At 32.1% G+C, this 27,370-nt stretch overlaps 4 protein-coding genes across 12 annotated transcripts; 2 read left to right on the plus strand and 2 right to left on the minus strand.

Annotated features, from left to right (window-relative positions):
• Positions 1 to 564: 564 nt before the first annotated feature.
• LOC101495645 (DExH-box ATP-dependent RNA helicase DExH8) lies at positions 565 to 11,068 on the minus strand. 2 transcript variants are annotated; one of them, XM_004495908.4, is made up of 14 exons: positions 10,469 to 11,068; positions 8,909 to 9,086; positions 8,034 to 8,207; positions 7,555 to 7,702; positions 6,378 to 6,692; positions 5,769 to 5,915; positions 5,516 to 5,696; positions 3,892 to 4,172; positions 3,673 to 3,786; positions 3,174 to 3,318; positions 2,760 to 3,028; positions 2,475 to 2,669; positions 1,802 to 2,329; positions 565 to 1,347 (listed from the first exon to the last, which is right to left on the minus strand). In XM_004495908.4, the coding sequence occupies exons 1-14, from the start codon at positions 10,629 to 10,631 to the stop codon at positions 1,126 to 1,128; spliced, it is 3,060 nt and encodes a 1,019-aa protein (XP_004495965.1). In that variant the 5' UTR covers positions 10,632 to 11,068; the 3' UTR covers positions 565 to 1,125. The 2 variants fall into 2 exon arrangements, with proteins under 2 accessions (XP_004495965.1, XP_027189891.1); XM_027334090.2 differs by lacking the exon at positions 10,469 to 11,068 and having other exon boundaries at positions 8,880 to 9,020.
• Positions 11,069 to 12,175: 1,107 nt separating this feature from the next.
• Positions 12,176 to 15,212, plus strand: LOC101495320 (hydroxyisourate hydrolase-like). Of its 6 annotated transcripts, XM_027334096.2 has the most exons (13): positions 12,196 to 12,278; positions 12,390 to 12,470; positions 12,529 to 12,584; positions 12,657 to 12,738; positions 12,827 to 12,898; positions 13,282 to 13,369; positions 13,465 to 13,723; positions 13,811 to 13,926; positions 14,018 to 14,238; positions 14,354 to 14,382; positions 14,459 to 14,546; positions 14,654 to 14,744; positions 14,819 to 15,212. In XM_027334096.2, exons 1-13 carry the CDS (start codon positions 12,248 to 12,250, stop codon positions 15,021 to 15,023), a joined length of 1,419 nt encoding a protein of 472 aa, XP_027189897.1. In that variant the 5' UTR covers positions 12,196 to 12,247; the 3' UTR covers positions 15,024 to 15,212. The 6 variants fall into 6 exon arrangements, with proteins under 6 accessions (XP_027189895.1, XP_012569923.2, XP_027189896.1 ...); XM_027334094.2 differs by having other exon boundaries at positions 12,176 to 12,470; XM_012714469.3 differs by having other exon boundaries at positions 12,176 to 12,470; positions 12,657 to 12,732.
• A 3,526-nt stretch (positions 15,213 to 18,738) lies between these two features.
• On the plus strand, positions 18,739 to 23,703 carry LOC101494993 (hydroxyisourate hydrolase). Of its 2 annotated transcripts, none has more exons than XM_073367639.1 (12): positions 18,739 to 19,067; positions 20,030 to 20,085; positions 20,253 to 20,328; positions 20,441 to 20,512; positions 20,651 to 20,738; positions 21,136 to 21,394; positions 21,599 to 21,714; positions 21,892 to 22,109; positions 22,341 to 22,369; positions 22,467 to 22,554; positions 22,997 to 23,087; positions 23,378 to 23,703. In XM_073367639.1, the coding sequence occupies exons 1-12, from the start codon at positions 18,848 to 18,850 to the stop codon at positions 23,520 to 23,522; spliced, it is 1,458 nt and encodes a 485-aa protein (XP_073223740.1). In that variant the 5' UTR covers positions 18,739 to 18,847; the 3' UTR covers positions 23,523 to 23,703. The 2 variants fall into 2 exon arrangements, with proteins under 2 accessions (XP_073223740.1, XP_004495964.1); XM_004495907.4 differs by having other exon boundaries at positions 18,741 to 19,067; positions 23,276 to 23,703.
• Positions 23,704 to 25,341: 1,638 nt separating this feature from the next.
• LOC101494457 (universal stress protein PHOS34-like) lies at positions 25,342 to 26,783 on the minus strand. Of its 2 annotated transcripts, none has more exons than XM_004495906.4 (4): positions 26,464 to 26,783; positions 26,276 to 26,370; positions 25,875 to 25,996; positions 25,342 to 25,648 (listed from the first exon to the last, which is right to left on the minus strand). In XM_004495906.4, exons 1-4 carry the CDS (start codon positions 26,660 to 26,662, stop codon positions 25,561 to 25,563), a joined length of 504 nt encoding a protein of 167 aa, XP_004495963.1. In that variant the 5' UTR covers positions 26,663 to 26,783; the 3' UTR covers positions 25,342 to 25,560. The 2 variants fall into 2 exon arrangements, with proteins under 2 accessions (XP_004495963.1, XP_004495962.1); XM_004495905.4 differs by having other exon boundaries at positions 26,276 to 26,379; positions 26,464 to 26,771.
• Between the last annotated feature and the right edge of the window lie 587 nt (positions 26,784 to 27,370).

Below are 27,370 nucleotides of genomic sequence, written 5' to 3' on the forward strand. Positions count from 1 at the left end.
ACATAATCATGACACAACACCAAGATTCATAATTATCATCGGTGAGAGGATGTGCAATAAGTACCAGATCAGGATTGTCAGAACAAGAGATGAAGAAGAGATTTGCATTTTTAGCGATGAGATATTCCATACGAACGAGGAAGAAGTTTGCGGGGGGGTAAAAAAACTAAAATTCTTTTGATACCATATCAAGAATAAAGAAAATAATTTACTGAATATGCATCTTATTAGAATTTCAATGAATAAATGAGTTTACAAAATAGAGTTGTGATTTATAATATCACACTAAAAACAGTTGAAAATAACAAAATTCCTTAAAACATTATAACTAACCTAACTGAAAAGGCAAAATAGAAAACAAGTTAAGTAAAAATACATAAGGTAATTTTAACTATTTTAGTATTGTATTATGAAAGTAGATAGTGTGTCTCGTATTTTTTCGGCACCCCAATAAGTGGAACGTGAGAAGTTTGTTTTGGAGTGGGGCTCCTATTTTAAAAAAAGAAAATTAAAAGAAGTATAGAGAAGGAAGAGTAAAATAATATGAATAGAGTTGGAAAAAAATACAAAAAACTTTACATTTTATTCAAATACTAGCATCTAAAAAAACTAAAAACTAGAAAGATAAGTTTTGTCTACCAAACATGCTGTGATCAAACAAGCTTATAAATCAACTACGTAGTCTTACCAAAGAGAGTCCAATCTAAATTCTACCATAAAAAATAAATAAAAAATAAAAAAATAAAATAAAAAAGAAGAGTGTAACTGAACCTATGGAAGAGCTGAAAGTGCAATTAATTTACTCAAAAAAGTATCATACTTAAAAAATTGATTCATCCGTAAATTAAAGTATGAGGTGGATGCATGGAGGAAAGATGAGAGAGCAACAACTCTGCTGTGTGATTTGCCACAAAAGATCAAAATAATGAAGGTGCACCACTGCATCCAATTTGAAGGATACGCCACAGATTTTCTGGTCATTTTAATTTTTGATGCAACAAACAAATACTAATGGAAGCTTACTGTAGAACTGCATGAAGTAATTGTCAAGAAAGAACTATAGACATCTACCTAGATCTGTTGTGCCTCCAGAAAAGCTCAAACTTATATTCGATAAGCCCATGATTATATTTTTTGAATTTTATGCAGATGCTTTTTCATAGTAGCAGCATAGTCGCTGAAAAGTTCATCATTTGGAGGCTGGATGCTAAAAACATATGAGAAGGACCTTGATACCACCATTGGCCTCCTAGAGGTAACGCAGTCATGTAACATCCCAAAGCTTATTTCGTCAAAAGCACATGAGTCTCTAAGGATAAAGAAACAGTCTCTTGCCAACTTCTCTACCTGAAAACACAACATTGCATTCAATGAGATTACCTATCACTATTATCACGCAGTTGCACTTAAGTTTTAGTTAGTTGAAACGAAATTTTGGTTAGTTAGTCAGATATTCCAGCTGTCAGAAGTTTGTTATGCCAGCTGTGCAGTTAGTTATCCAACTAAGTTAGTTAATCACCCTTCAGTTATCTCTCTTCGTAATTCATTCTGAGTATTGAATACAGAAAATGATCAGAATGGATCTTGTAGATTGAGAGTTTCAATCACTATTGCTACCATCTTAATGAATGGTTGTGTTGGGATTTACATGTAAATTCGTTGACATCTAATTTCTGAGAACATATATTCATAGATCAATTAGGGGATTATCAAGTGACTGTGATGGTCACAGAAGTGATAAATAAATATCATTATTTTAAAACGAAAAAAATGGTAAGAGATCGTGAGCTCAAGCAATTACCTGAAGTTGGGAAAATCTGATATTATTCATGGTTATGATAACTCGCACATCCTGCAAATCATCAGCCAAAATTCGAATGGCTAGATATTCAAAGAAGTTCTGCAAAACCTGCCTTTTTCCATCCAAATCCTCACCATAGCTATCAAAGCAAGGAAACCACAATACACATTCAACTTCATTCCAAGGAATAAGATTCTTCCCTGCTTTGGCTACAATTGTTTGGTATGGGTGATATAGACCCCATAAAATTCTGACTCCTGTAAGGGATGGTTCTGTTATGGTTGTTTCTGACAAACTTGTAGTTGAAATTATTTTGGATGGAACATAGTGGCAAGCAAGGCATGAGGAGAATTGAAAATCAACGTCGTCCAATATCAGAATTGATCTGTCGGTAGATTTGGGAAACAAATTCAGAAGGGATGCAGAACTCATGGCATTATCTTCTTGCAGGCAGATGTTTCGATGGGCCGACACTGCTGATCGGCCCATATCATGTGAAAATGGACAAGATTCTCCATTTCGGCAACCCTATTACAATCAACATTGAACAATAATTAATAACCATAATCGTAATGACGGTAACATCATATTGTAGTCAAACTCAAACGATGAATATATTGAATAACAAATTGATAACCATAATCTTAATAATGGTAGCATCATATGAAGTCACCTGCAACGATAACAAGAACTTGCACTGAGGTCTTTTAGCCTGAACTGAGTGTGAAAATGAACATGAACTGCCTCTGCTGCAGGATCCACGAAGGAAATATACACAAGGGGAAACCTCGCCATTGACGTGAAAATTATCAACATCGGCATCTTCTGTTTGATGGCTAGATGCACCATCTTGGTACTGAGCTCTTGTCTATTTCATGCAAGAAAAACCGCCAATTTTTAGAAAACGGAAAATATTTCATAATGAATATTTTATGTGCAAGATTCAAAAGGATACTACCTCTTTTACAATTGCAGCAAACTTCTTTGCCACTTGATAACTGTTCAAGTGATTCAAAGTAACATATGGTACAGCAACGCATTTATTTGTTTCACTTGATAGTTCAATGTCTTCCTCATCTGCCGCAACTACATCTGAATGTCCATCTTGCTGACTTTTGAACAGGCATGTATGTTTGAATTTATAAGGATCATAATAGGGTGTTAGGTCACGAAAGGAGCTCAAAAATTTTGGCCGGAATCGATGGATTGCATTTAGTATATCATTATCTGTAAAGATCCAAAGCAAGGAATATTAGAGATCAAAGTCTCAAGAAACAGTGTACTAAATTTGCATTCACAAAATTTGATACACTTCCATTTGGAAAAAAAAAGTGAAAGTGTACATATTCTGACAAATAGTATTGATACATACAAATTTCTGACACTTGATGCAGAGATGATTGATACAGATTATGGAAAGAACACCAGTCTTCCTCAAGCTTAGGCATCTGCTGTGTGTCAGGATATACATCATCAGTCTTTAAAACCTGCTTTAAATGTTCGAGTCGGTTCTTATCCTGCATATGAAAGAACATCTACACCATAAATTCGGAAGACCTCTAACACTGAACACTACAGTAAAGGCCTAAGAGGCAAATCTTAGTTCTAGGAGTAGGAACAGTGCAGCTTCTCGTTCCTAGTCTCATTTGGGTGTTCCTCATGTGCAAGTCTCAAAAAATTCCATGTGGAATAAGCACTATTTCATAACAAAAATAATATCGGTTGGTGAGCAACGCATAAAAAATTTCAATGAATAAGCACCATTTCACAAATTTATAATAGTCTTCCACCTTTCACTAAAAATTCTAATGCAGATACAGAATAATGCCAATGTATTTGAAAGTACAAACAGCAAAGCAATACAACTTTACCTTGAAAATGTGCTGCCAAAACTGAAATGCACAAAAGTTAGCCATGAATTCCATCTCCTTTCGACCAGCTAAGATTGCTCGGTCACCATAATAGCAATCAATGTACTTCGCAAACTGATGAAAATAAAAAGATTTAATTAGATCAGTTGAGGCTCACAACATTACCAAAGAATCACAGCATTAGGAAATAGTACAGCTGATTCAAATCTTAGACATTACCAATTCATCTTCTCCAAATGGATGAATAATGGGTAAAGGCTGTGTATCCATCATTATACCCAGCAAGATGCCCTCACGTATCATCCCAATGTCTCCAAACTTGAGGACTAGAACAGATGCATCGAAAGACAAAGAAAAACTAGCAAGCAAACGACCATAAAATGTAGGTTCATATCGACCCCTTGGAGGTGTCTTTTCTAGTGCACACATCTGATCAAGTAAATTCAATGCATCTTCGACAACTTGAGGATCTGGTGGATCCAGAGCTTTTTGCAACAGAACTGCCATAAGTCAGGATAACATCATCAGAAATGGTATGCATTGTATGACCAAGTATTTTTTCCAGAGTATATCACAGAAGTTAACTTTTTAACTGAGCCAAAGCACATGGAGTTCTCTTCCCAAACTCTTATTATATTGCATAACTTACATTTCATAAAAATCCTAAAATCTTTACTTGGTATCTTTATTAATAATTTTGTTTTTGTGCAGGAGTGAAGCACTATAGAGACAATTGTAGTAGAGTGTGAGTCTCAAAAATTATATCACTTCTCTATACTGTACCAACACATATTATGGCATGTTCTACTGTTCAATTTCCATAGATTGTTCATCAACGTTTGGGACATCTTAGTTTTCAAAAACTGTCTTATGGTTCTAGCTTGTCAAAGAGTGTGAGCCTTATGGTTCTAGCTTGTCAAAGAGTCAACACTAGAGTATTTGGTTCATTTGATATTAGTGGTCACAGTTGTGTGACTGTGTCACCTCAACTACCTGTTTTTGAACTAGCTGATACGTTGATTCCAAGTCTTCTAGAGGATTTTAGGTTGAATATATTTGTAGCAAGCTTTGTGGATATGATATACATGCTCTTAGTTTGACAGGGATGTTAAAATCAAGCACAGGTAAATAAAGATTGGCCGTTAAGGATTTAGTTGATACTATTTTAATAGCCCTTAGATTTAGCATCACATTTCATTTGTAATAAATGTTGTACAGATAACAAATACTCTCGTGTAGACTGATTGGTCACACAATTCTACCAATTTATATACCTTATTCACTCATTGAGATGGCACTTGGTAGTTGGGTTCTTAAATTACAAAAACAGAAAAGTTAAAACAAGGACATAAGTTTCAAGTCAAATTTAATACTCCCTCCATCTCACAATGAGTATCACTTTAGCAAAAAAAAAAATTGTCTCAAAATGAATGTCGTTCACAATTTTCAATGCAACTTTAATTAATTTTTTTTCTAGACTACCCTTCAATGATTACTATATACACAACTTCCAAAACATTATTATACTTTGCATTGATTATAGTGAAAAATACACCAATAGTTATGATGTGTAGTTTGGTAAAATGACTTCTTTCTTTCTTATAATTATTGCATTTGTTAACATGTGGGCAAAAACCTTAAACAACACTCATTGTGAGACGGAGGAAGTAGCATCAACCTAAGTTTATCGATGTCCACAATTATTAAGAGACAACGCAGTTACAATTAGTTGGTACACAAATATTCACAATGGGTAGAAAAAATCCTGGAATATGTAATATTTAATGTGTTGACAGAACAGTATTTTCTGCCAAGAAATCATGATCAGGACGAATTAGCATACCTTTGGGATCATTGATGGCCTTAGATTCAGCACAGCATAAAGAAAGAATTTGCAGCCTCAATGATAATTTAAGAATAACAGGACTCTCATGATCCTCAAGATCATTGTAAAACGATCTAGGAACCAACCTATAAACTTGGCCATCACAAGTTCGACCAGTTCTTCCACTACGTTGGTTCGCCTACAACACCATATATCAAATGAAACTAAGAAAAATGTGAAGACAAAAAAATAGGAATAAGATCATTTGTACCTGAGACTTGGAAACCCAAACAAGTGCTGCACATTCCTTTTTCCGAGACTTATCCCAATAGACTTGTAGTGATCGGCACGAATCAATGACATATGCCACTTTAGGTATTGTCACAGAAGATTCAGCAATATTGGTAGCCAATATTACCTGTAAGACAAAAACCACAATCATATTTGTGAATGACAGTTGGAGAAATTATACTATCTTATAGTAATAATTTTAGAAGAAAAAAAACTTCTGAAAACAAAATTCCCCCCCAGCAAGAGTTAACAAAAAGAACCATAAAGGAACAAATATGAAACAAAAGACATCTTATACATAAACTAAATTACATAACACTATTGAATATATAGATTACAAAGACAGTAAAAGTACTGAATTTATGCAGCAAATATTCTAATTTAAAATACCAACACTCAATTTGCTAAATTATAATTCACTGAATTGGAGAATTTCTTCCAGTAAAATCAAGTTAAATTTCATAAACTACTTTTGTATAATCTTTAAAATACATGAAGTTAGCAACACTACGCTACAAACATGTCCTTCCATAACATAAAAAACTTTCTATTATTAACTAAACTAGCGTATGAAATAACAGACACAAACCTTTCTATGTGACTTCCAAATCTTCATAGTCATGAGAGCTTGTTCAGTATCAATGCTACCATGTAAGATATGAACTCTAAAAGTTGATTCAAGTGGCTTCAGAAGGCGCCATTGCTGCTCGAGTGAATAGTAGGTTGGAAGGAATACCAAAATGCTTTTCTCAATATCTGGCTCATTCTTATGTATATGCAACACCAGCTCATGAATGAGCACGTGCAATTCAGACTTAATGTAAGCATTGTATTCGGAAGGGTTAAGACAAGAGGAATATTTTGACTGCATTATTTCTGAACTCATCCCAAGAGATTCAGCTACCTGTGAATAGATGAATACCACCATAATCATTGTCACATGTATGCAATGTGTTTCAGAAACACAATACCGTGATGTGCAAATTGAACAGCATCAACATCATACTTTATAATAATCTACGAAACATTGACAGAAAATGCTCCTATTCTTCCACTTATATGTTTCAGTTAGTTCAATGGCCAATTTTATCAAACATTTCAATTTTAATCAACTAGCTTTTCAGCAAAAAGCTAACTTATAGCTTATATTTGCCAAACAGAGTCTGCATCACTCTGAATTGCTTTCGGTATTTTCAGTTTGGTCTGCACATGACAATATGAATTTGGTCTCCAGTGTTATTAGAAAAAAAGCATGAATATTTTTAATTTATCCAATTAGTTAACCAAAGATCATTAGAATTTACACACATTTTCCTATCAATTAACTCATAAGACACAACTGGTTAACTTACCAATGTCCATTAACTAAGATTGCTATTCACCAATAAAAGCTTAGTACAACTTTAAAGTGCACGCAGCATCGAGATGCTAAAAACTTTTGGTACTTTAGTTTTGCTTATCTAGAGAAAACTTTCGATTAAATACTATGGTCTCTAATACAGTCTTATAGATTCATCAACAGTGTCACAATTCACACAGAAACTCAATCCTCACAAGTTAGTGGGTAATGAGCTGGGGCAGGGTATAATTAAGCATCTGTAACATGAGTGTTTCAAAAGTCCATATGTTCTGAACCCAAAATAATTCTGAAGGTGAAGCATAAATATAAAACCACTCAATATGTGTAACATAGACAAGATATACACAACTCGGATTGAGCCATAATTCAATTAAAAAGAAAAAAATCTCAGAGTACATATGCATGCCTGGTCAACATATGAAACTTTTCGCTGAAAAACCATGTTCTGATTTGAGCTAGGAATTGCAAGCACTTCAACTCGTTCGCCTCTACCAAGATCCCTAAAATAGTCCCTATATCTTGAAATATCAGCGGTAGCAGACATCAAAACCAACCTGCAAAAGCATAATACTTGGTCAACATAACATCTACTTGCCTTGTTGAAATGAAAGATTTTGATTTCAACCAAGAAGCGCCTAGCAGTCCAGGAAACAAAAATAAATAAAGTTCTTCAATGATGGATCCTCTTATTACTTGGATAATTAGAAAGACATAGTGAGTAAAGAAACAGATGCTATCATTGTAGTTAAACAAACAATTGTATATGCCACTCCTGATTGTCAAAATACAATTTAGTTTCGTAGAAATATGCACATTGAACTATCTTTAATAATTTAATTCACTCTACCAAATATACTCCAACACTAACAAAACCAAAATGCCAACCTGAAGTCATTGTTCTTTAACAAAAACTGCTTCACACAAACTAGTACGAGATCAGACTCCACTGATCTTTCATGCACTTCGTCAAGAATAATAACCTTGTACTTTAGTGCAGTCAACCCCTTCTCTTGCATTTCATCCAACAATACTCCAGCAGTTTTAAAAACAATCTCTGAACTGCATTTCAGCAATATACATACAAGGTAAGGAAAAAAAGAGATACTGATAAGAACTGAATAAAGAAAAAATAGGTGTCATATGTCTTCCTTAAAATGGATTCCCTGTGACAAAGGACAATGTAGCCAAACTTTAACAAATCATCTAAGGTGTTGATAGATAACGCGCTATAACATAAACTTGAATTATTGTATGTTAGTATAATAAATGGATAATAACACCTTTCTCGTATGAATATTTCTTTTACTTGAAAGAAATACACATTCAAGAAACATGAGTGCCAGATTTCTTCCTTAAAATGGGGTTGATAAGTGAAATAAAAATTAGAGCTACATTATACAAGTGATAATAACTAGAGTACTATTGTCATACGGTGAAGCATGCATGCAAGTAATGATATTTGGGTAATAATATGAACATACTTGCATCCTGGTCAAATAAATATTTCAATCATTTTTAAATACAATATAAAATCTTCAATTCAATTCATTTTACTCTTAATAAAATATGTCAAGACAAGGATTGTCCAACAGATTCAGGTCAAAATTTACTCTTAACGAAATAGGTCAAGACTTTGCATCAACAAAAGCAGTGAGGAAACTAGGACAAAGGATAAGATGAAAGAGGTCATTGAATTACTATCACATATTTCCAAAGAAAATAAATATCAACCAGTTTAAGTGAATATGTGCTTGGAATACCCAGCTGATAAGTTCCGTGAATGTCCAATGTGATACCCAACTTCTTCCCCCAATTCACAATTTCGAGCTTTTGCAACCATTTTGGCAACAGAAACGACAGCAAATCTTCTAGGCAGTGTGCACAGAATGGGTGTCATGTTTTCTTCTAGAAGAAACTGAGGAATTTGTGAACTTTTCCCTTGAAGTAAAAGCAAGCAAAAATATCAGCATCATTGAAAGATGATGAATAACTACAAAGTGAACTATGCCTTATAAATGGTATTTATAACAAACCAGTGACAATAGCCAAAACAATCGAGGTAGTTTTCATTCTGTAAATGAACAGAAGTGCACAAAAGGAACAAGTAACAACCCTTACTGTCAGTTGCACGCGTCATTTTATTGAATGAAGGAGTGTAAGCATAGAGGATACTTTAAAAGGTAAAAGATCCATGACATTCCTGTGGCTTTTTCTATTTCTCTAATATATGCATCTAGATTTTATTTAATGTCTACGTCTACAGATTTCAAAGATTTTAAATTACGATCACATCACATCTTTAATATTGCGGAGAATCACAGTCAAATATGGCTGATGCAACCCCAATCATTGTTGCGGAGATATCAAAGAACTTGATGTCACGAATCAAATCGCAGCCGTTGATCTGTTATAAAATCCCGATCCTACCCAATAATTTGTGTTACTAGTAACCACCTTTTTGATATGGTAACTGCAAAATTTGGTTTATCCATATTCCGTAGTATTTGGAAACTACTAAATTAGTGTATGTTAAGATTGATGTTGCCAAATAACGGCTATCGCAATATTTAAAAATAGCTTTACCCAATGTTAATTGCAGATGGTGGAAAATAGTAGTTTGTTCAAAGTCCGCTATGCTACAGTGCTATAGCGGCGCAATAACCGCTATTTGACAAGACTTTGTACTTAATAGCTCATCACCCAGCAATTGCAATTCGTTCAAATTCCGCTATGCTATAGCTGCTATTCAAATTCTGCTATGCTATAGTAGCTATTTGACAAGATTGGCTTTACCTGAATTTATAATAAAAGAAATTGAAGAATAGTTGGACATGGAGTTGATATTTGACTTCTCGTGCAAACATGAAATATATATACACACACTAACAAAAATTGCAAAGCAGTTTTGGGAGTTTCATTGACAACTTAAGCTGAATCTCCATTTCACAAATGTGTAAGATTCTCTCCCCAGTAAGACCCGCATTTGGCTCAGCTTAATTCTTAAATTTTCTTTTATTTTATAAAAACCACAAACCAAATAATTTTGAAAACCACAAATGTTATCGCTCTGTTTGTTTGTTTATTTTCAGAGAAAAACCAACGATCACGATAGAGAAGATAAAAAAAACTAACTAACACAAGGACAAGAGAGATTGTATTATATGAAGAGATGAACACGCGAAATACGTAACTAGAATTTTTCAGGCAGTATTTATCGGCGATAGTACGATACAGTCAAACACGGTAATGTAATAAAAGAGTTCGAACATCAAACAGAAAAAAATAAAGAAGAAAAAGATGAGCAGTTGTGGATAATTTACCGCAACCGGTCTCGCCGATGATGAGAGTGACGCGATTTTGTTGAATTTTGTCGACGATTTTTTTCCTCATAGACATGACAGGTAGATGGGAGAAAGTTGACTGTAATAAGGAAGGAGAAATGGAAGGAACAGGTGAAGGAGGAGATGAAGGTGGCGACGCCATTCTCAGAAACAGAAACCGTCGCTGTCACAGTCACAGTCACAGTCACACTTTCTCTTTCTTTGTCTTTGTGTTTTCTCCTGATGAAGAAAGCAAGTGACTAGGGAATGAGAGAGAGAGAGAGGGTGGGAAGTGGTGCAATGCAGCCTTCCAACGCCACAGCCACGTCATCATTTTGTATTTTTAATTAAAATTATAAGGGAGATAGGATACGAAAAGGGCGGGTACAGGTGAGCTCGGTGGAGAGGTTGACTCAAAGTCAATGATTTTTCTTTTTCTACTTTGCTGCTCTCAGTTTCTGACCAATCACGGTGCTGGTTCGTGACAGATACACTGCGCGCGAAGTATGCGAGAGCTTTCCTTCCACATTCTACACTACTTCTTTCGCACGTTAACGAGAGAACATCGCATCGTAGTGAAAAATGAAAATTATGGGGTACAAAATCAGACTTGTATAGCTCGTGCCTCTTACCTTAACGCCAAAGAAAATAAAGACATAAATAGAGGATAACATTGAGGAATTGAAGTAAGGACTAGGTCTATGTGGATTCTTAAATTACTTTTCTAGTCTCAACTTTTAAATTATAGGAAATGTTATTTTTTTATTTTATAAATTTACTACATTAATATTTTCACAACTCACGTTTATAATTTTATACCAATTTGTTTTTACATTTCAAAAATTTGTGTGATGTTCAAAATAAATCGAAATTAATTATATTCAAACGTTTTTATAAATTTATTATTCAACTAAATTAAATTTTTCTATACTAAATTGTTTATGTATTACTATTTGATAATTCATTTTTTAACTGTATTATTAGACTATATTAAATTTGTAATCGATTAACTTTATTAGTTGATTAAATATTTTTTAAAAAAAATATTTGTGTATTACGATTTGATAGCTTGTCTTTGGATCAATTTAGTCTTATTTTTACATTGTTTTGTTTTTATAGTATTTGCACCACATCAAATTTAAGTAAAAATATTTGATAAAGTTTAATGTTAGCATTTGAATAAGAGACACACAATTCCGTTTATTCGATCATTCTACGTCATCATATTATATGTGACATAATTTAAAAACATATCATATCGTTATTTTTTAATATGAATAATGAATTGGAAAATTTCAAAATAAAAAAGTCAATTTCATAAGCGGGTGAAAATAAGATATTAAAAGTGCAATAACATTTTACATATTAAATGTTAGTCAATTTAATCTCTTTAATTTACGAAATAAATAGTAATATGATCTTTAAAAATTTAAAATATCAATTAATATAGTTATTATTTTAAAATATGCGTAACATTTGTGTTGTAAAAATTGCAAGTTCCTAGAAGTCACTATTGGAAATAATCCTAGTACTAGTATTGTAGTGGTCCTTCCTTTTCATTGTATTGCCCCTTGAATCACTCTGCGACATAGTATACTGTTACTGTTGGTCTATGATGCACTACATTTTAAACTAATCCTACTAGTTATTTGGCATCGTGAAAATAAAGACATATATAGACAGCTCAGCTCTCTTTCGACACACTTGAAATAGATATTGACATCCTCTAATAAATGCAGCATATAGTTAGTGCCAAGTGCCAATACTCCTCCTTAATTGATGATGGAACGAGAAACATCATTTACCTTAGGTTTCTTAATTCTGATCATTCTCAACTTGGCTGCTACAAGAGTTGTGAGTACTGTTACTGATTATCAGTATACCAGAAGTGATTTTCCAGTTGATTTTGTTTTTGGTTCAGGAACCTCTGCATATCAGGTGGAAGGTGCTGCTAATGAAGATGGAAGAACTCCTAGCATTTGGGATACCTTTGCCTATGCTGGTAATTCGTTTATTCTTCTTCTCATCATCTGCTTCATTAATTCATTTTAATAAAACAGGGTATGCGCATGGAGAAAATGGAGACGTAGCTTGTGATCAGTACCACAAATATAAGGTAGATTGACCACTACAATTAATGTGCTTAATTAAGTTGATCAAACATTGCATGATTAATTGTTTAATGCAGGAAGATGTGCGGCTCATGGTGGAAACAGGCATTGATGCCTATAGATTTTCAATTTCTTGGTCGAGGCTATTACCAAGTACAAGTACTTACTCAACTTTAATTACTTTCCTCATCATCATGCACGTCATAAGAATCATTGAATGTTCAGTAGGATCTATATTTTTCTCCAGATGGCAGAGGACCTGTCAATCCCAAAGGATTACAGTACTACAACAATCTCATCAATCAACTCATCATCAATGGTGAGTTAGACTTAATCTTTATTATAATAATATGTCACAAGTGTTTTTTTAAAAAACAACTAATTGAATTTGACAGCTTTTTAAACGAGAGTGATGTTATTTCAACATTTTAATATTTATTATCTCTATCTCTCTTCTATAATGTGGAGAGGATGAACCTTGTTAAAATAATTGAAACATTTGTAAAAAAAATTATTGTTACAAATGATGCTTGTTCATAAATTGTTACAAATGATCTTAACATGTTCATAAATTGTTCATAAATTGTTACAAAAAATTATTGTTACAAATGATCTTAACATGTGAAAATGTTGATTCATAAATTGCCTTGAAACCAATGATGCTTGTTTAAAATGAAATAATTGGCTATTTCCTTTGAGCAGGAATTCAAGCACATGTTACACTACATAACTTCGATCTTCCACAGGCTCTTGAAGACGAATACGAAGGATGGGTTAGTCGTGACATCATGTGCGTATATTCTTCATCATTCTCTTGCATATCATGCATTATACATCTAATAAATGAAGGAAATTAAAGAACATGGATATATGTAATAAATGCAGAGGAGACTTCACATACTACGCGGATGTGTGTTTTAGAGAGTTTGGTGACAGAGTATTGTATTGGACCACTGTGAATGAGCCCAATGTATTTGCCTTAGGTGGTTATGATAAGGGAAATGCACCACCTAACAGATGTTCTCCTCCTTTTTGTGCTACTAACAGCACAAGAGGCAATTCTACATTTGAGCCTTACTTAGTACTTCATCATATTTTGTTAGCCCATTCTTCTGTTGTCAGATTATACAAGACTAACTATATGGTACAGTACAACATTCTCATATTAGTATGCATTTTCTGCATTACTACTTTCTATATTTTTTAATGTCAAAAATTATAATATTTGCAGGATCAACAAGGCGGATTTGTTGGTATATCTGTCTACACACTTGCATACACACCTCAAACAAATTTAGAACAAGACAAGGTAGCAACTCAAAGAGCCCGTGATTTTTTTATTGGTTGGTAAGTTAGTGCCCCTAGCTAGCATTTTTTTTGTTGTCTTTGTCTTGGTTTTACATCATTCTTTCCCTTGTGGAACCCTTAAATATTGCAGGATTGTGGAACCCTTGATCCATGGAGACTATCCCATTTCCATGAAGAGAAATGCAGGTGCAAGAATTCCAACCTTCACAAGTATTGAATCCAAACAAGTTAAGGGTTCATATGACTTTATTGGCATAATTCACTACACCAATGTTAATGTCACTGATAATTCTGGCGCCCTAAACATCAAACTCAGAGATTACACTCAAGACATGGCTGCAAATATAATCTGTAAGTATACTAAAATTGTATTAAGCATGAAAGAGAAAATTAAAAATAAAATTGTATTGATGTAAACTAATTTTAACAGCATAAATGTAAGTCATTCCTTTCCATGTTTTGGCAGATAGAGAAGATATGTTTTCAAACGACGAGGTAACAATAATATTTTAGTTTTGAAGGATATTAGTTATTATTTAAATTTATAACTAACTAGCTTTACTTGATTCAGTACTCTGTGACACCATGGGGTTTACAAGAAGAACTCGATATATTCAAGCTTCTTTATGGCAATCCTCCAATATTCATTCTTGAAAACGGTCTCTTTCTCACACACATTGTTAATATATAGTTGATGAACCATTTATTTATAATACATGTGAACAAACTAGTAATATATATTTCTTTTCATTGTGATTTGAATTAGGTCAACGAACAGCAAGTAATTCGTCATTGGAAGACGTGTCAAGGGTGAAATACTTACATGGATATATTGGTGCCGTGCTTCATGCCTTGAGGTATATAATTGAACAATTCAAATTAATGTGTTGTCTAATTTTGAATATGTGTGATCCTAAATTAATTTTGACAGAAATGGATCAAATGTAAAAGGGTATTTTGCATGGTCGTTTATGGATGTGTTTGAGTTATTGGATGGATACAGATCGAGTTATGGACTATACTATGTGGATCATAATGATCCGGAGTTGAAGAGATACCCAAAACTCTCGGCGAAATGGTACAAACGGTTTTTGATGGGTATTGAACTTGACAACGATCCATCAATAACAGCATGACACCTATGTGCTCCTAAGGCATAACAAATCTCTTAAGTTTTTATTGTCTCAGAATTGGATACTCATTTAAGACCTCTCTTGTGGGCATTAAATTGTGATTACCGCTTTGATAACAAATCGATCCATATAACTGATATTCTTAATGACAATTATTGTGTTTGATGTTCTTTTAATTCATTTTTTGTTGGTTGATATCAAATTTAATTTTCAAGTATTTAATGATCATATAATGTCAATCAATTTCAAACAGTTGATTAAGTGAGTTTTTTACTTACTCATTATTAATGTAAAACTAGTTTATATTTGTTAGTGCATGACCATTTTTTTTCAATTTTCAATGTATTTGGGAGAAATTCAATATACAAAGGATTTTATTGGTTAACTTCAAAGTGTTTTAAGTAACAAATACATCATCAATCTCAGTAATAAGTATAAAAATGGCAAGTTAAAAGTTTTGAATTTTGTTAAATTTTTCCTCAGATTTATAATTTCTAGGCAAGCATTGAATGAGAATATAGCTTGCTTCTGTTGTTGGACTCATTTAAAAGTATCAGACTTCTCATAATCTTTTTTAGTTTGTAGCAGACTCAAATTCGTGGACTTTCTTCAATGTAAGTACTCTTTTGTTTCTATGGTGATGTAGGTGTTCCACTTATCCACTCCTCAACCGTATCTAGAAAACATTTACTACTATGTCAAACAAGTTATGTTTACGAAAACCGTACATTGTTTTTTAACAAACACATATAATTGTAACAGTTTTTATTATAAAAAATTCCTAACTATAAACAATTCAATGGATTATTATAAAAATATCTAATTATTATATTGAATGTTGTTTTTTATTTTATTTTTATATATGTATGTTTTTAATCAGATTATAGATATGTTTTTCCTCACACAAATGTATGCATAAGTTTTTAAGCTCATTCAATTATTTATATTGAACGAGAAAATTTACGTTAAAATTTTCTTCACTTGTTTTAAAAAATTCACTAATTTTATATAAATATTATATGTATGCACAAAAATAAAAACATTTCAATCTGTGTCTTATTTTTACCAGTAAATTTTTTTATACAATAATAAGTCTTTTTTTTACTAATAAAAAAATATTAATTTATTCAAATTAATAGAATATATCGAAGATAACACAAATTTAAAGTCGCTAAAAATTAATAATAATGAATCTGCAAATAAATTCATTACATTAAAATTAATAGCATACGTAGACAAAATATCTATAAATATCTTGACATAATCAAATAATCAAAATACTCATGTTTCAAGATTTATGGTATTGATGATCAAGTTATTGATTAAATCTAAAATACCTCAAACTGATACAATAAAACTCTAAACTATGAGTGTTTATATATATATATATATATAAATATATTTCGATTATTAGGATAATTTTAAAAGGTTTTATTTCAATGTATACTTAAAGTCAATTATTCAAATTAAATTTTGGGTAAAATAAAAAAAAAAATGACATAATTCCTTTACCATTTTTTGAGAGAATACATGCGGTTTAATGTATAATTATATAGAATAATTCATCTAATTCTTATCCATCAAATTATATATGTTACGGTCAAAGTTTTTTTTTTTTATTTTGAGAGGGATGCTGATGTAAATAATTATACAAGAAAAAAGTTGATGTCAATGATTGTGCCATAAAATAAATCACAATAAAATGCTAATTAATTGGTCTTTTGACTATAAATGCTAATTAATCTTAATTAAATATTATTTTGTCAAAAAATCTAAATTAAATATATGATCTAAATATAAAAATTCAAAAATAATTTATATTGAAGAATTTGTGGTAGTTATAACAAATACAATTGACTTCAAGGCTCAAGCCATATATGTACAAGATATATAAAGGAAACTTAATCATACCCTTACACTGTGTTTGCTTCAGCAGAAAGAGGAAGGAAAAAAAGTATAGACAAAAATGGGCTTCCATCCTTTGAACGTGTTGGCAAAGAAAAAGAAAAAAGTATGGTTTTAGTGGACTCCACATCCAAAAGTGTTCCCTTCTAAATTGGGAAGAAAGCTGGAAAAAGAAGTCTAAGTTGATAAAATTATAAATTTGTCGTGGATGTGAAAAGGCATCAAAAATTTATTTATTTATTAAAAAATTTCATATTTTAATATTTTTAAAATTAAAATATATAATATTTTTTTATAATTTAATATTATTTCAGTAATATTAAATTAATTAAAAAATATTATAAAATATCAATTATATTAATTTAATATTAGAAGCATTTTTTATTTATTTCTTAATCAGAACTTTAAATTATTAAACTTTTGTTTTCTGCATTAAAAAAAACAAATTGAGGTGATTGAGTCGGTCTTAAGAAATGGTGTGAAGTGGCATAAATTTGTCACCACGAATTTAGTGATGTTTACCTTTACTCTCTCACATGTAAAACTGAAATCACACCCTTTGTTATACTTAGTGATTTATTTGAGGAATGCCCACAGAGATAGAGAATGAAACCACAAAATTGTTTGACCTTTGTTTCTCAATCGAAATACGCTTGTAATAGTAAAAAAATTGATTCCTTATTGGATAGGTAAATAGAAAATTGATTCTTGATGTTGATTTAGTGGTACAAATTTGACATCAAATCTTCTTTGTTTACCTAATCTTAACACTTAATCTTATACATTTTTTCTTTTAAGTGGAAGTAGATTGTCAAATACTTTTATTTCAATCATGTTTTAATCTTAGAATTATTCTTTGAATGAATTTATTTTTAACATAAAAAAAGTAATTTGATCACATTTAATCTACGAAAAGACTAGATACGTTTGTGATCCATGTATTTATATTTTATTTTTTTATACAGTTTCATAATAATCTATCAATTTGAATATTTTATACATATTAAAAAGAATGTAGAAATAAAATAGAAAAAATAATAGATGAATTTAATTATATATTCTGTGTAAAGAATTTTTACACTATTAGTCAATCACAATCATTAAATAATTAATAATATTTCACTTTTGACACAACTACTTAAAAAGTCATTTACATGATTGATTATAATTTATCTTGTGTAATTTTTTTTACACAAATGAAAATTAAACTTATAATACATTTACTAAATTGTTCTTATAAATTATTAGCGCATTTTTTATTATCATAGATATTAAATTGAGAGTATTCCATAAAGCCTAATTCAAATATCAATACCAACATTTTTAGAGATAATATTTTTTTAGGGTAAGCCGAGTTCGAACTGATATCTCTTAAAGTTTATCGATTGGATTTGTCACTCCTTTTACATAAAAATGTAAATTATTTGGTATGTGTTTGATTAGAGACAGATCGAGAAAAATGAGATAATATCTTAGAGGAAATGTGTTTGATTTATTTTTAGGAAAAGATGAAAGAGAAGCAAAACCTTTCATAAATTGATTTTTGTTCTCTCTTCATCTTTTAGGATTTTAAAAATATAAAGAAACAAAATTTAATATAATTTAAGATATCTTTAATTATCTTAAAATAAATAAACACCATTAAAATTGTCCACCACTAGATATGACAAAATGAATTCAAAAGCTAAAATTTAATTCAAAATATTTTTATTGAATGTTCCGTAACATACCTAGCTGTGATTAAGTGGGTCAAAAGATATGTTGGTAAGTTTATAGCTTTTCTCGATCAGTCTATTTAATGATTTTTCTTCCGTATTATCCTCTTGGAGCATGGATTTTGTCACCACAAATTAATTGTTGTTGTCCTTTATTAATCTCTCATCTCTTCACACAAAAAACTAAAAGACAAACATAGAGAGATAATGAAACCACAAAACTGTTTGATCCTTGCTCTCTTTCTACAAGTACTAGTACTTCTCAACTTGTCTGTGGGGGTATTGAGTGCTGATAATAATAACTATACCAGAAATGATTTTCCAGTTGATTTTATTTTTGGTTCAGGAACCTCTGCATATCAGGTGGAAGGTGCTGCTAATGAAGATGGAAGAGCTCCTAGCATTTGGGATACCTTTGCCTATGCTGGTTTCTTTTTCTCTTGTTTCTTCTATCTTATGAATTTTGGTGTTTTTTTTTTGTTATGTGTATTTTCATCTTGCTGGATATGTCACTGCTACACAAGGACAACTATGATGAAGTTTTTCAGTTTAAAACATGACTAAAGTCTTGTCATAGTTAGATATAAAACTATTTTTGTTTAGCATCTTTTTGTAGCCACAACTTTGTATAATTTATGTGTTTTGAGGTATCAAATAACTATCACAATTGAATGAAACTACAATACAACTGTTGATACAAAAACATTGATACGTCTTTACTTGAGTTATGAGCTTTTGGGAATTGGGATAGTTCAAAACCAAATATAGAAGTTTCTTTCATCATTTGATTTAGAATTTGATCCATAGTTTTCCTATTTTTTGGAAATAAAAGTTGAATTTTAACACAATCTTGGATTAGCCTTCACTCAATTCTGGATTTTGGAAAATTAAAAAGTTATCATTTTCATCCCAACATAAAATCTAAAATGGTACATCACATATATAATTAGCTTCCAGTTATGACCATAAACATATTTTTTTCTTCTGAAGCAAGAATCAATGTGAGAAACAAGGAATATGAGTTAGTATGTGCAATTTAACTATGCTTAACACGAAAGTGAACTCAAGAAGAAAACTTAGAGAAAATTGAGATGAATAGATTGAATGTATTGCTTCAATTAATCCGTGATATCAGATCATCTATTATTTATACTTCTATACAAGAGATTGTAGCTACAATGATCAGTTAGCAACTGAAAAACTGACTGACTTGTTCGGCAAGTAACCGGTTCATAACTAACTAACAGCTTGCATTGCATCTAACTGAAAGCTTGCACTGAAAGATACTAACTAGCTTGCTATATTTTTGACAATGCTATTTTTAGTTTTTCATTCACTTCAACTGAGCATTATAAACCAATTCTCATGCTAGCACTTTTTTACAAAAAGGGTTTGCACATGGAGAAAATGGAGACATAGCCTGCGATTCGTACCACAAATACAAGGTAAACAGTGCACAAGGTTTCTTATCTTTATGATTTTGCCTAGTAATGCATTCTCTATGATTTATCTGTTAATTAATTTAAAGAATTTTAAATTGATAAAAAAATTAGCTGGTCAAGACAATCCATGCAGTAACTCACTGTTTTCCCCAACAAAACCAATAATGCAGGAAGATGTGAAGCTCATGGTTGAAACAGGACTTGATGCCTATAGATTTTCAATTTCTTGGTCGCGATTGATACCAAGTATTCTACTGAACTTAAACTACAGTTTATACCAATAGACAGTGAAATTTAATGTTCTTTATTTCTTTCTGCAGTAAAGACATGTCTTTAAAATGCTTTTATTTCTCCCCAGATGGTATAGGACCCGTCAACCCCAAGGGATTGCAGTACTACAATAATCTCATCAATGAACTCGTTAGAAATGGTTAGATATGAGCTTCTTAATTTGTTGCAAGATAAAACATACCTTAATTAAGATTTCATTCATTATTAATAAACAAGAAAAGAATGAAATCAATTTTTTTTCTTTGAGTAATACAATAAAAGTCTTTCCCTTCTGCAGGAATTGAACTACATGTCACCCTACATAACTATGATCTCCCACAGGCGCTTGAAGATGAATATGCAGGATGGCTTAGTCGTGATGTCATGTATGTTCCCGGCTCCTATCTATAGCTGCACCAATTTGTTGTTAAAATTAGTCCTTGATACATCAACTGTTCAGTTACCATTTTTTTTAATATTTCATTCCTAAAGGAGTATAAAATTAGTCACGACACCCTTGAACGTAGGAAAAACATCCATATTAAAAAAGGCATCAGGAGATTGATGCATGTAATAAGACTATTCATTAGTTAATATTATAGTTCTCTTTTAGCCTCTATTGTTCTCGCCTCACTTGCTCATATGATCTTTGGTCAAACACACTTTAATGCTGTGAAAATATCTTATTGTAAAAAATAAATGTATTTCTTGTTCTTAGGGAGAAATGTACTTATATTGCAACTTTTAAAAGAATTGAGAATTGTGACTTGAATGTTGATGCAGAAAAGACTTCACAAACTATGCAGATGTGTGTTTCAGAGAGTTTGGGGATAGAGTCAAGTATTGGACTACTGTGAACGAGCCCAATATCTTTGCCGTGGGTAGTTATGATCAGGGACTTTCCCCACCTCGTCGATGTTCTCCTCCATTTTGCGTTATAAATAGCACTAAGGGCAACTCAACAATTGAACCGTACTTGGTAGGTCATCATATTTTGCTAGCGCATTCTTCAGCTGTGAGATTGTATAGAAGAAAGTATAAGGTATATAACTTAATACTTTCTCATGCTGTGTACTTTTCTTTGTGGCTTCTTTTTCTATTCTTCCACTCCACTCTCAACATGCTTAGATGGAAAAGGCTTCCAATTATATACTTAATCTTTATTGGGTTCTTAATATTGTCCCACGTATAGAAACTTTGTTGGCAAAGAATGTTCATGATTCCATAGAGACTAATGTCTATACAGGAGGAACAACATGGATTTGTCGGTACCTCTCTCTATACATTTGGGTTAGTTCCTCAGACAAATACAGAGAAAGACAAGGCAGCATGTCAACGGATCCGTGATTTTTATTTGGGTTGGTGAGTTACCGACTCTGAAATTAGTTGTAATATTTTCCCTTCTCCTTACTTTAAACATTCAAGTACTCTCAGTTCCTTATCTCCTAAATGTTGTGGCTTCTAGTATTTTTGTTGTTATTTATGACTATATCGTAGGAAGGATATGAAAGTCTTACATGCCTATTCATTTTATTGCAGGATTATGGAACCCTTGTTGCATGGAGACTATCCCAATTCCATGAAGGAAAGTGCAGGCGCAAGAATTCCGGCCTTTACAAGTCGTGAGTCTGAACAAGTTAAGGGTTCCTACGACTTTATTGGCATAATTCACTACAGCAGCTTTAATGTCACAGACAATTCTGATGCTCTGAAGACAAAACTGAGAGATTTCTCTGCAGACACGGCTGCACACCTCAGTATGTGTTGCATCATAGTGGATTTTAAAGATTAAAGCAAGATAAGCTTGTTCTACTAATTGCATTCACCCCTTCTTTTTCATTATGATTATGATGTTTTCAACTAGTTAAACTCTAACATCATTTAGCATCTGATTACCCTTTTCATTATTGCTCACAACCACGCCTATCACTTGTTGAATAATTGGTGGAGCAAAATGAATCATAACCTTGCTTTCCGTGGTTTTGCAGGTATAGAGGGTCTACTTACAGCAGAAGAGGTAACTGTTACAAAACTTATTATAATTATCATCTTAATTAATTGTTTCAATCACTAGATTACTTAACTGTATAACTATCTGGCTTGACTTGACTCAGTACCCTGTCACACCATGGGCTTTACAAGAAGTGTTGGATACCTTCAAGATCCATTATGGCAATCCGCCTATATTCATTCATGAAAATGGTTTGTTTACCTCTCATTCAAGATTACATTGATTTCAATTAATCTATTTTAGGAAACCGTGTTTGGATGTTTGAGGTTGAACAATAACTTGCGAGGCAAAGGTTTTTCTTTGTCATAGGCAGTTGAATAACATTCAACATTCCATCATGATGATCCTTGCTTATTAGCCTCTCCAATTTCGTTAATAAATCTAACCAACAATTTAACTGTGAATCAGGAAATAAATAATTTAACCCTATTTTCTGACATTAACTAGGTTAATCCATATTATGATCCATCTTCAATTGTATGGAATTGTAAACTTGAGCTTTGAGGGATTTAACAATGATGTGGTTAGCCACTCACAACGCTTGCTATTGTCATTGTTAAATAATAACTAATGTCGCATAAGATGAGTTTCAATGGATTGAATTATTAATGAAAATTGGACTTGTCTTGTTAGGCCAACGGACAGCTAGCAATTCATCGCTCCACGACGTATCGAGGGTGAAATACTTGCATGCATACATTGGTAGCGTGCTTGATTCCTTAAGGTATGTAGTTGCCACTCCATTTTATTATATGCTGAAAAATTATATCTCAAAAATGTATTTGAAGCAAGTTACTTATCCAATAAATGGAAATAATGTCCTAAACACAAATATGAAAACAAATGCAACTGAAATAGACACATATGCTTTTGATACATCTCTGATCTTTGGTATCATTTTTTTCTCTTTAGAAATGGATCAAATATTAAGGGGTATTTTGTGTGGTCTTTTATTGATGTGTTCGAGTTGCTGGATGCATACGATTCAAGCTTTGGGTTGTACTATGTTGATAGGAATGATCCAGAGTTGAGAAGATATCCAAAGCTCTCTGCAAAATGGTACAACCAATTTTTGAAGGGTACAAGATCCTCTCTAATTGCTGCTATTGAACTCAAGAATGATTCATCCCTTGTTTCTGTTGGACATTTATTCCAGTAGTATTGTTCTTATAATTTATATGCATTTAAGTGTTGTAATAAAATGGTGTTTTTATTGAGGGTAATTTAGAGTTAGGTTTTGGCTGAAAGTTAATAAATACTACTTGTTGCAGTTAATAAAGGTGTACGATCATTATTTCGTAATTCTATCGAAAACCTCTCTATTTGATTTGTGTATGCAATCATCATGGCAGGAGTTATTTTACATTTAATGGTATCTAGTTCTTCAATTTGGGATCTGCGCGTATGGGAACGTGATTGTGTGTGGTTTTTTGAGGAATATAAGGGAGTTAGTCATGACTAAATCTAATAGTTCTTTTTCGGCCAACCTATGTGTTCTTAATGGTGAAAACATTGAGAAGTGTTGCATTTAGATGCAAGTCATCTTTAGTTTTCATGATGTGTTTGAAATTGTGAAATATTGCACTCAAGATGTGAAGGACAGCTCAACAGTAGTACAAAAGTCATCTTACAAGGAGGCGATGAGGGAAGGATTGCAAGGCTCTCTTCTTGATCCATCAATGTGTGGACTATGCAAGTTTTGAGAAGAAAGTTGTTGCTAGCTAGTCAATGAGGATTGAGACATCTTAAAAAAATCTGATGCTTGTGCAAATAAGGTTGGGGGAGAGAGAGACTGTACTTCATAGACAGACAATATGAACTATTGTTGATAACTGATCAAGAAGTACTAGTTGAATATTTTACTTGAGTTTGGACTCTAGTTATTTTGATGACGAAGTGTGAGAAGTTTGTAGATCAGGTGATGGTAGAAAAGATATTGAGAACCTTGGCACTCTGATTTGATCATATTGTTGTACCAATAAAAGATTGTAAGGATTTTGAAATATTAAAACTAGAGGAGTTGCATGGTTCTCTTGAAGCTCATGAACAAAGATTCAATGAAAGAAATTGTGAGAAATTTGTCGAGCAAGACTTGCAAGCACAAATCATTCGAAAGAATGATGGATAAAGTGGCAAGAACAAGAAGAAAAGGGTACAATGGAAGAACAACAAGTGGAAGAGTTTGAGAGCAATGTCTTGGATCCAAATCAACAAAGAAGAGATTCAATAACAATTTTTAGAAGTTGTGGGACAGTGTACTGGTAAATTTAGAGGCAAAGGTATGGAAAACTAAGAAGATGAAGTTCAAGTAGGGTAAGATGAAGATTCTGAATCTGACCATGTCTTGCTGATGGTAACTACCAAATATGAAGGCGATACCTCTAATTGTTGGTATTTGAATACAAGATGTTCAAACCATATGTTTGGGAGAAAGGTTTGGTTCATTGGTCTCAATGATAATGTAAAAATCGAAATCGAAGTCTGATTTGTCGACTACTCTATAATCACAATTGAAGCTTTGAAATTGTAATGATCATTTGGTAATATAAATTATAGCAACTGAATTTCATGTCTTTATTTGTTGCAGAGTAATAAGATGGTACAAGACCTTTAAATTATGAAACAATCAAAATAGTTATGTGAGGATTTTGATGTATGAGTAAGCACAACTTCGAAATGCATACAAAATTCTAATTTTCAGGAGAAATGAGTCTTAATAATCAAGAGTTCGGTCGAGAGGTAAATAATGTCTGGCCAAAAATTGTTCCAGCCAGAATTCGAATTTAGATTCTCCCAAACAATTCGTCCTTAACTAAAATTAATTATCCACTTAAGTCCAATTAACTGGCTTGAAAAGAGAAATATTAGATTTACTATCTTTTCCATTCAATTTATTTTATTCAACCAATAACAATTTATTCTTCAAACAGGATAAGCCCATTATCACATTCATGAATTATCAAGACAAAAAACAGTAATTTTTCAGGGAAAAAAACAATTATTAGACACAGTAATATAAGAATTTTTCATATACATCAACAATCCAAACACTTAATATTTTCTATCATAAACTACAAAGCTAACATGCCATAGCCCATAGGATAAACTAAGTCACAAACTTTCTGGCTGCCAACATTGTTATTTTACTTTTGCTGAAAGGATTATATATTTATTTTTGTATGACATGCCAATATAGATCAGTGTTTGGTTTTGGGCTTCTTCACAATCATCACAGTGCAATGAGCATGATGAGCACAATAGTCACTCACACTACCTAAAACCGCCCTGCAAATTAAAAGTGTAAAGTATAACTGAATTAGGAGATTATGAAGTATAACTTAATTTTGTGTTTGTGATGATATTGGTTTTTATTTAAAATATTAGAACTAAATACAGCATATTCATGGCATACCCCATTCACAAGTTTGAGAAAAGTATTTATGATACTTCAATCACCATAACCTATCAATGCAAATCAAGAATGAAAAATGTGACCAGAATGAAAGCATACCTTTTTATAGCCCCATAACCGTGACTACCCACAACCAATATTGAAGCACGGTACTTCTCCACTGTGTCACAAATAACATTTCTAGCATCACCTTCCACCACCTCCACTATCACATCATTTACCTGAGAAAATTCAGCTATCAGATAATTATTCCACAGGTGAAACATCCTATATATAAAACAGTATCTGTTAGGCACCCAGAAATCATAGAACATTTTGCTAAAACCGTATAGTATGATCCAAGTCCCACACAAAATATATAAATTCAGGAAAATACAGTTTGCGCTCAGTGGATGGTTAATAAGTTATATTCATTAATTATTCACCGAACATAATTAACAATAAATTTAAACTTCAAATTGTGTGTGAAAATATAATATAATATAATATAATATAAATACCGATTTCTTAATGCAAAGTTGTTTAGCAGCATCAGCAACTCTGGCAGCAATCTTTCTCAAATCAGAATCAACAATGGGCAAAATCTCAGCAGCTCCTGTGTACACTAAGAAGAAATGGTTGATTCAATTACGAAAAATCAATGATGAATGAAAGTGAAAAGGAATAGGAAAAGGTAGGAATAGCATACCAGGGCCAGCGAGACCAACAGAAGAAGTAGCGGAAGGTCTGGCATGAACCAGAACAAGCCTGAAAGCAGAACTATTGTTGTTGAAAAAGTGATCCAGAGTCCATTTCAGAGCGTATGCACTGTGCTCACTCTCATCGATTGCAACCAACATCACTGGTTGTGGCTTCTCTGACTCATCTGAATTTTTTGAACTCGCCATTCCAAAAACCCAATTACTCTCTTTTCTCTTTCTCTCTCTACTTCACTTGCTTCAGACGCAACACAACTCACTCATTTATATATATATATATATATATCTATTTTTATTTTTATTTTTTTTATTTTTTTATATTAAAACCGAATTAAAACAAGGTGCTGGTGATTTAAAACAACGTGATAAAACCAATAATTGAATCGAAGCCATCTTAATCTTATCACTGGCTGAAAATGATTTCTCGACTATTGTGGAAAGTGTAAAGATAAAGATGCAAACTCCACACTTATTTATCCACTATGTTTTTGCTTCATCAGTCGTCATTCAATACGAAACCTTTGTCTATTAGCACAACATGGAATTTCTATCATTTAATTAATTAATATATTAAAATATTTTATTTCTATCAATATCATTTTTGTCAAAAAAAAATATGGAGTAAACTCAAGAATCGGAGTAAAAAAATTGACTAGATTGAGGATTCAGATCACCTCTTATAATAAATAACACGCAGTTACCTCTTATTATTAATATAAATGTTGTTCAGTGAGTCTCATCTCTCACCCCAAGATTTATTCAGCAAAATGATATAAATACACGCAGTTACCTCTTTTTCAAATATTCATTTGAAAGTTTTTATTTATTTGTTAAATCTGTAAAAATTTAAAAATAATTTAAAATCCGCTTAAAATGAAAAACTATTTTAGTAGTTTT

Source organism: Cicer arietinum, chromosome 4 (assembly GCF_000331145.2).
Source record: "Cicer arietinum cultivar CDC Frontier isolate Library 1 chromosome 4, Cicar.CDCFrontier_v2.0, whole genome shotgun sequence".
Taxonomy (NCBI): domain Eukaryota; kingdom Viridiplantae; phylum Streptophyta; class Magnoliopsida; order Fabales; family Fabaceae; genus Cicer; species Cicer arietinum.

Bases quoted from the DNA above. Each gene is read 5' to 3' on its own strand.
- LOC101495645 (XM_004495908.4), bottom strand. From the start codon at position 10,631: ATGGCGTCGCCACCTTCATCTCCTCCTTCACCTGTTCCTTCCATTTCT. The intron at 7,703-8,033 runs GTTGGCATTTTG...ATGCTTTTGCAG, and splicing joins TTAAAGAACAATGACTTCAG to GTTGGTTTTGATGTCTGCTA. The intron at 3,029-3,173 runs GTATGTATCAAT...GGATCTTTACAG, and splicing joins GCATCAAGTGTCAGAAATTT to ATAATGATATACTAAATGCA.
- LOC101495320 (XM_027334094.2), top strand. From the start codon at position 12,248: ATGATGGAACGAGAAACATCATTTACCTTAGGTTTCTTAATTCTGATC. The intron at 14,383-14,458 runs GTAACAATAATA...TACTTGATTCAG, and splicing joins ATATGTTTTCAAACGACGAG to TACTCTGTGACACCATGGGG. The intron at 14,745-14,818 runs GTATATAATTGA...TAATTTTGACAG, and splicing joins GCCGTGCTTCATGCCTTGAG to AAATGGATCAAATGTAAAAG.
- LOC101494993 (XM_004495907.4), top strand. From the start codon at position 18,848: ATGAAACCACAAAACTGTTTGATCCTTGCTCTCTTTCTACAAGTACTA. The intron at 20,739-21,135 runs GTATGTTCCCGG...ATGTTGATGCAG, and splicing joins TGGCTTAGTCGTGATGTCAT to AAAAGACTTCACAAACTATG. The intron at 21,395-21,598 runs GTATATAACTTA...ATGTCTATACAG, and splicing joins TGTATAGAAGAAAGTATAAG to GAGGAACAACATGGATTTGT.
- LOC101494457 (XM_004495905.4), bottom strand. From the start codon at position 26,662: ATGGCGAGTTCAAAAAATTCAGATGAGTCAGAGAAGCCACAACCAGTG. The intron at 26,380-26,463 runs GTATGCTATTCC...ATTTCTTCTTAG, and splicing joins TGTTGGTCTCGCTGGCCCTG to TGTACACAGGAGCTGCTGAG. The intron at 25,649-25,874 runs GTATGCTTTCAT...TTTAATTTGCAG, and splicing joins GGTTATGGGGCTATAAAAAG to GGCGGTTTTAGGTAGTGTGA.